At 44.1% G+C, this 9039-nt stretch overlaps 1 protein-coding gene across 1 annotated transcript in view; it reads right to left on the reverse strand.

Annotated features, from left to right (window-relative positions):
• LOC308097484 (laminin subunit alpha-5-like) overlaps positions 1–9039 on the reverse strand; it is a 103898-nt gene that overhangs the window by 34159 nt on the left and 60700 nt on the right. Inside the window, 11 exon segments of the mRNA XM_080445277.1 lie at positions 288–403; positions 673–812; positions 1186–1312; positions 1622–1844; positions 2098–2195; positions 2407–2515; positions 3155–3318; positions 3936–4089; positions 4785–4888; positions 5259–5401; positions 6354–6483. Of these exon segments, the coding sequence (XP_080301403.1) occupies positions 288–403; positions 673–812; positions 1186–1312; positions 1622–1844; positions 2098–2195; positions 2407–2515; positions 3155–3318; positions 3936–4089; positions 4785–4888; positions 5259–5401; positions 6354–6483 (1508 nt within the window).

Here is a 9039-nt window from a genome sequence, read left to right on the forward strand (position 1 = left end):
GTGTAACCTACATTTTTACACTGAAATTAAAATAGTGTGTGTGTGTGTGTGTGTGTGTGTGTGTGTGTGTGTGTGTGTGTGTGTGTGTGTGTGTGTGTGTGTGTGTGTGTGTGTCTGTGTGTCTGTCTGTCTGTCCACAACTCAATTCCTTTTGTAACTTATACATGTGGTACTCTGAGAGTGTAACAAATGTAACCAAATGGACACCGTCCATTTGAGTGCATTATATGTTCGCTCTCAATGAACACTCAGGATTTTACAGTGTGTAGATAAGGTTCTTGTCTTACTTGATGTAGAAGCTGTTCTGTCCACAGTTGCTGATGAAGTCATATGATTTGTCCAGAGCTTCCTCTTTCAGATAGTTGGGGTGGAAGCTTTTTTCTGGAACCACCAGTACATAGTCCTGGAGAAACAGAGGATCACATGTAAGAGGATTGAAGAGGAGAGGAGAGGAGAGGAGAGGAGAGGAGAGGAGAGGAGAGGAGAAGAGAAGAGAAGAGAAGAGAAGAGAAGAGAAGAGAAGAGAAGAGAAGAGAAGAGAAGAGAAGAGAAGAGAAGAGAAGAGAAGAGAAGAGAAGAGAAGAGAAGAGAAGAGAAGAGAAGAGAAGAGAAGAGAAGAGAAGAGAAGAGAAGAGAAGAGAAGAGTGAAGAACAGATAATCTTCATGTGTACCAGCCAGAGAGTCTTTCCATCAGGTATCTGAACGGTGATGAAGACTTCATGATCGGTCACGTCCAGAATGATCTGATTCTCTGACACCAGCACGCTGCGGCAACCGTAACCATGGGGACAGAATGAAGCATTGGCCTGACCTGGGGCAAGAAGACATACAGTATGAGACAATGAATCAATGAACGAATGAATCAATGAATCAATGAATCAATGAATCAATGAATCAATGAATCAATGAATCAATGAATCAATGAATCAATGAATCAATGAATTTATGAATCAATCAATCAATCAATCAATCAACCAACCAATCAACCAACCAACCAATGGGCAATTTAATTCATGAACTGTGTAATTGTCCATTAAAACTCCTTTATGCCAATATCTTTGGGACTTATTAAAAAGTATATGTGACATCACGTGTCTGTATAGCAAAAAGAAAAGCCTACCCAATGTCCAGCGACCAACATTTAAATGTAAAATAAGTTATGGACCAGTGTTAAATAGTCTCACCCTGCCAGATGCGTCCCGCATTGATGTAGACCTGGACGGGGTAGGTGGGGTGGAGGGGCTGGTGGTAGTGGATGATGAACACATAGCGCTCCAGAGAGTGGACACGGGTAGAGTACACCACTGCATTCTGGAGAGAGAGAGAGAGAGAGAGATAGAGAGAAATGGGTGGAGGGAGAGGGAGGGAGGGAAGAACACAGTGGATCAGTGAGGTGTACTGTAATCAGTGATTTAAGCTCTTCTGCTATGTATATAAACAAAAAAACTTCAAAGACAAATTGTCACGGAGGGATTACTGCCCTCTTGTGTACATGCCGCCTGTCTGTCTCTCTGTCCACCTATCTATTTATGTCATCCCTCCCTCTCCCTGAAGCCTAATTCACACTTTGTGACACAATAGTGACACGCTTGAACATCAGTTGAAGTCTTCTCCTCTCACCTGCTGGCTGTCCAGTCTAATGTGCTCGGCGTTGTCGGCTGCATTAGGAGGTCTGTCTAGTCCCGCCCAGAGAGGACTGTCGGCCAGGTAGTGGTGTTGGGGGGCCAGGGGAGGAGCAGCAGGTGGAGAGGCCAAGATGGGCTCCTGGACTGAGGACCCCTGCCCCTCCTTCAGAACGAGGGAGTTTGACAGGGTCTGGAACCGCGAGGGCACACAGGCTGAGCTGGAGAGAGGGAGGAGAGGAGCATGTGCCACAGTGAGACACCTCACTCATATCATCAGAGAACCACGTAACCTTAGAGTTAAACGTCAAGATCTAGCTTCCCTGTAGAAATCCTCATTGTTGATTTAACTAAAGGTAAATGTTCTATGTCCGTATAACACTTTCGAGATTTTCAAGTGGCCCATGATCCAGAAAAGGTTGAGAATCGCTGGACTAGACTTTGTCAAAATGACTGAACAGGTGTGTCATCTACCTGTCTGGAGAGAATTGTCCGTGCGTGGTGATACAGTGGACTTTAGGTTCCACATACTCCATCGTAAACTGGTCCTTGGGTACCAGGAAAACCTTGTGCTGGATTGACAAAAAACATGACATGTTTAACGTTTTAATCAGGGGGGCACTTTTGATTTATGATAATGATGAACATGTACAATTACGAACTACAGATATCGCTAGCATTCGTATTATAAGTCGCATCATAGGAAGGATACATTTAAAAATATATTGCAAAACATGTATAAATAATGATGATGATCATGTGACGTGGGTGAGAGGTCAGTACCAGGAAGAAGCTGGCACGGTCGGACATGAGCTGGACCTCAGCGTCAGCTGGCAGAGAGAGGACCGCTACTCTGTTCTGACCGTCAATGGCCACTGCTCGACACAGGAAGCTACACACACAGATACAAACACATCGGTTACATACAGGCAACTTGTTCACGCACGCACACACACAAAGACATACTGTACACACAAATACAAAAGCAAATACTGTGCACGCATGTGCCCAGACAGAAAGTCACAAAAGAACAAAAAACACACAGAAGCCCTACACACACACACACACACACACACACACACACACACACACACACACACACACACACACACACACACACACACACACACACACACACACCATAATGAAAACCTGTTGACATTTCAGATGTGCAGACAGTGACGGTAAACTGTGGACCAGCTGTGTCCACACACACACACACACACACACACACACACACACACACACACACACACACACACACACACACACACACACACACACACACACACACACACACACACACACACACACGCAGACAATCTTCAAACACACGCAAAGACTATTCATTTTCAAATACACATATGGCCTTCCCAACCTCCTCAGCTTGCTTACACACACACACACACACACACACACACACACACACACACACACACACACACACACACACACACACACACACACACACACACACACACACACACACACACACACACACTCACACACACACACACGGCCCTCTCCTCACCTGTATTTACAGTGCACAAGTGTGACTGTGTACTGGTGTGCACGTGCTCCAGGTGTGTTGATGGAGACAGACAGGGTCTGACGTGTCTCCTCCTCGCTGGAGTACTCCACTACCAACACACTGTCCCCTGGAGAGGACAGACGTCCTCGCAGCTGGACGTTAATCTAGACAAAGGGACACAGCACAGTTAGCAATTACTGAGCAAAATGTAACATTAGACATTATTATTATTATTATTAACAACAAATTATAACCATAACTTACTGTATAAAGACACTTTATAACTGACCAAGTTGTGGTTATAATGTGCTGTTCCACTGAGCATTATGACCAACACAAGCTCTTATGCAAAATTATGAACATTTAACGAGTGTTATGAAGCATTATAAGTGCATTATAATGCATTATAAATGCAATTATGATGCATTATAGACCCGACCTTTAAGTAAAGTGTTGTTATGCAAAATATGAAGGTGTAAATATTTGTATGGCTGTATAGTACATTATACAGCTGAATGGAAATTGGAAAATAATCCCTTTTATGATTATTTTTGTCTCTCTCATTCTTTAGTATTATTTATGTTTTTAAACATACATACATACATACTTATAAAGTATGTACCCTCATGGGCATGTTTCACTCTCTCTCACACACACACACACACACACACACACACACACACACACACACACACACACACACACACACACACACACACACACACACACACACACACACACACACACACACACACACACACACACACAGAGAGTGTCTCACATCATTCCCGCTGCAGATAGCCATGTCAGGGTGCCGCGGCGTGATTCTCTCCGTCTGACAGGGGCGTGGCAGGTGGTTGTCATAGCGACAGCTGGCATCATGACCAGAGATGGAGGGGAAGGAGTCCAGAGACAGGTACTTGTACAGAAGACAGCTGCAACACAACAACATGGACCATTACACCACTTCTGCACAACTGATCAGGTGTGTGTGTGTGTGTGTGTGTGTGTGTGTGTGTGTGTGTGTGTGTGTGTGTGTGTGTGTGTGTGTGTGTGTGTGTGTGTGTGTCCGCCGCTGAAAATGAAGCCAATGTGGACATAATGAAAACTCTGCAGTTCTCATTAATGGCCCAGAGGGTGCCGCTATTTCCCCTCCTGCTCGTTGCAGAAGAATTTTCATTCCATCAAAGTTAATGGGTATTTGACCCAAATTTATCCTTTTTTTTCTTTTTTACCTTAGTAGATATTTTCATAAATACTTCATGTTTTCAGTCACTAGTTTAAAGTCTTCTTTCAACTGTCATGCCTTTTTTGTAAATGATGCTCCCATTCATTTTAAAATGAATGATAAAGAAGGGTATGCTTCTACTGGTTCTACTGAGTGAAGACCCACCCTCGCTCCCCTTCCGCATTACATTATTCACAAACCGGAAATCCAAGACGGTGGATTTGAATTTGCTGAACTACAGGCTTCAAAGCGGGTCTGTAGAAACGTCACGTCCCCTTAGTACATATTTATTTTAGTCTATGGTGTGTGTGTGTGTGTGTGTGTGTGTGTGTGTGTGTGTGTGTGTGTGTGTGTGTGTGTGTGTGTGTGTGTGTGTGTGTGTGTGTGTGTGTGTGTACTTACTTCTGGCTGGCATCAGATCCAGGACTGTAGGTGCAGGGATCTGTTACTCTGATCTGTAGGACAGGAGCTTCATAGTACGCACTGGGCAGAAGAACCAGGTAATCCTACAGGATAAACGCGCACACACACACACACACACACACACACACACACACACACACACACACACACACACACACACACACACACACACACACACACACACACACACACACACACACACACACACACACACACACAGCACAGATGTTAAGTTATTAAATGTTAGTTCATAATATTAATGTGTGCCGTGGCATGCACACAAGAACCTGAATATATTAGTACATGAGAGAGAGAGTGTCTGTGTGTGTGTGTGTGTGTGTGTGTGTGTGTGTGTGTGTGTGTGTGTGTGTGTGTGTGTGTGTGTGTGTGTGTGTGTGTCTTTATGTATATGCCGTAGGTGCATATGACTGTATGTGTGTGTTTGTATCTCACCAGCAGTATTCCCTCAGCTTCGATCACAACAGTCCAGGTTCCTGGGTTGAGAACGAACGGTTCCACAAAGTTGTTCTGCGGAACATTGACGAAGGTTGGCTCTGCACTGGGTGCAAACACGATCTGTTTGGACTGCTCTGAACCTGGGATGCACACACACACACACACACACACACACACACAGAAAAGCATTGTGTGAATATGATATCAGGTGAATATTACGAATTAAGCCCTATATATACTTTACCATACCACCAATAGCAAAAATAGCCAATCTACTGTACAAGCTCACAATGCATCTAATTTGCGATCAGATAACCGGAAGAGTGGGCCTAAACATTTTGGGCACCTCAATGTTAAATTGGCAATTTGTTCCAAAATAATTTGGAAAATGGTCTGACGTGATATAAAGTATACAGGATTGGAATATGCTTGAACATTTGGCATTTAAGGCCAAATATTTCTACAATTGCTATTTGCTACAAAACCTGTGGATAGCCAGTCATTATGGGCATCATCAAGAACTTGGAAGGGTACATTTTGGTCTGATAATGTCAGGCAGAAACCTCTTATCTCCATATTTTAACGTTTGATGTTTGTTCGTAAATGAATGCCCTACTTGATCATACTACAGTGTCACACAAATAGCAGATCTACAAGCTCAAAACTCATAAATGTGGACATATGAGGTTTCCACCCGACAGCAACGATATTCAAATCATGTACACTTTACATCACTTCAGACATTTCTCCAAATTCCTCTAGTTTTATAATTTAACATTGAGGTGCCCACAATGTTTAGGTGCCCACTCTGTCCTGCCCGGAATAGGGATGCCAGGATGTGGTTATTATTATTTACATTTTATTACGCAATACAACAGTTCTGCTGTACTTAACAGAACCCACATTTTTTATTGAACACACCCACACACACACACACACACACACACACACACACACACACACACACACACACACACACACACACACACACACACACACACACACACACACACACAATTAACTAGGATGTACAGTAAGGAAAACAACGTTTAACACAAAGTCAAAAAGACCTGTGATAGGTGGAAGACATACCTCTGCGGCTGTTCTGATAGGCCGTTATTTTACCATTGGAGGTGGAGCCTTCAGAGTTAATGTATCTTAGGATGATACGAGTCAGATACACGTCTGCCTCGCTCACATGAACCTGCAGCCTCACTGCATTCTATAGCAGGGAGGAGGGGAGGAGAGGAGAGGAGAGAAGGAAGGAAGGGAACACAGAAGAAAGGATAGGAGGAAGAAAGGAAAAGGGGGGAAAGAACATAGTAAAGAGTGAGGGATAGATGAAGGACAGGAGAGGAGGTAAGGAGCGGAATAGCAGAGAATAAAGCCTTAGTCACAGAGCCTGTACTAGATGGTATGTGAGAGACCCTAGCAGTGTACCAGGTGATATGTAACCCTAGCAGTGTACCAGGTGATATGTAACCCTAGCAGTGTACCAGGTGATATGTAACCCTAGCAGTGTACCAGGTGATATGTAACCCTAGCAGTGTACCAGGTGATATGTAACCCTAGCAGTGTACCAGGTGATATGTAACCCTAGCAGTGTACCAGGTGATATGTAACCCTAGCAGTGTACCAGGTGATATGTAACCCTAGCAGTGTACCAGATATGGCAGGTGAGCTCAGGCCACAACTCCATCTACTACTTGAAGAGGAGCAATGAGAACGAGGAGAGGAGGACGAAGGTATTTGGATCCCTGCATCTCCAGGGGTAGGAGTGAGGGAGGCGGAGGAAAAGAAGAAGAGATGGAAATGACCTTTCTAGCTGGGCAGTCCTTGGAGCGACCGATCGGAATTAAGGGAGCGGAGGGAAGAGTAGAGGGAGGAAAGCAAAGTGGCGAGCGATGGAATGAGGAGGCGAAGAAGACGTCCCCGGAGTGAAGGATGAAAAGAAAGAAAGAAAGCTTCATACAAACAAAGACACCACCACCACTTACAGTTCCCGCAGAAGTACTGTCTTATGTCTTCTATGACGGACACACGGCCATGTACGTTGGAGCCCACCCGGTTGGCGTAGCGTAACACCACATGGAAGAGGTCTGGCTGGTTGACAGACACAGACACCGACACCTTGGACTGACAGCAGGCAAGGAGGGGAGGGGGGAGGGGTCAGGGTGGGTGGATGGATGGATGGATGGATGGATGGATGGATGGATGGATGGGTGGGTGGATGGATGGATGGATGGATGGATGGATGTGTGGGTGGGTAATGAGGAGACCAGGGAAGAAAGGTAATGGAAGAGTAAGAGGAACGGCGGAGGGTAATGTCTGATTTATACTTCATGCGTGCCAGTGTCATGCACCAAAAATTGCATATTGTCGCTGTGGAAACCTTGCATGATGAAGTACGGCATCAATTGACAGAATAACATAAAAAGTTTAAATGTGGAGATACAAGGTTTCTGCCCGACAGCGTCGAAATCTACAAGCTCACAACATGTTGTGAACTTGTAGATTTGCTCTTTTCGATGCGTGACACTGTTGTACGAGTACGACAGAGTATAAATTAAACATTACACCAAAACATAGAGAAAGATAAAAACCATCACCACAAGCAGCAAGCCTTCAAACCAGTACCACCACCATACCAAAACACAGCACCCCAAAATCTCCTTTCGACGGACAACTTGGCTCGAGTTAAATGAACGCTGAGAGTTTAGCTGTGCAGGAACTTGTCAACTGTAAGATTCTATTTCCCTTCAAAGGGTTTTGTTAGGATCGTTCTAGATTAAATCCACCAGGGTTCTGGTTGACACAAGTAGAACATTCTAGTTTGTGGCAACCTGTACTCACTGGTATGACAAGTACCTGGACAGGAAACATCAAAATGCCAAGTTATCTTGAAACACCCGTGCAACATTCAGACACAGAGGAAGCAATATAACACCTAGTACACTGTACAAATGGGCACATGTGTACACTCGCGATGGACAAATTAACACTGAGGATTTTACTGTGTATCAGAGGTCATTCAGAGGAAATTAACTAAGAGCCACAAATAAATCTTAAAAAGTTCTGTGTATGTTTTTATAATACAATGAAGGGGAAGGGAGTATTTATTGGTCCCCGGGGCAGGGGAAATAACTTTTTTCTGCATTCACCTTGCAGATGGCTACTCAGGTGGCTCAGATGAGCACACAGGGGGAGCTGTTACAGTTTAATGTAGAGTGAACAACCGAGGGTCAAACCGGCGGCCACTCAGCTAACGGCTGCCCCATGTCGTGTGTGCCAAGTCGCTGATGACACTATAGAGAAGCTACACTGTCATATCAGTAATGAATTAGGATTTAAATCAACATCTTAATACATTCATATTCATATTCGTGGTACATCATGAAAAGTCACATTTTCTATCATTTAAAATATTTCAAATTCAACAAGATATTATATGAAGAAAAAACTAATCAGAGAATTTAACCCCTAACCCTGCATTGAGGATACCTAGAATCTTAGTACGTTTGCTCTAAACAAAGTAATTGGGTAAATTGGGCCATCCTGATGAAGTCTGGTGTGACGCATTATGTGCATTGTAATTGCTATGCATTAGTACAATAAAGAGTACAATTTAGAGTAGTCGAAAGTATCCCCATCTGTGCACATTACTGAAAGTCGGGATTCAGTCACATAGCGTTCCAGACTGTGCCGAATTTCCAATAGGAATAGCGCTCTTCTTCCCCGTCTGGACACTGCTGCTAATCGGAGGGCGCTTCCACAGGGT

The sequence above is a fragment of the Gymnoscopelus braueri genome (assembly GCF_963280865.1).
Source record: "Gymnoscopelus braueri genome assembly, chromosome: 12".
NCBI lineage: Eukaryota > Metazoa > Chordata > Actinopteri > Myctophiformes > Myctophidae > Gymnoscopelus > Gymnoscopelus braueri.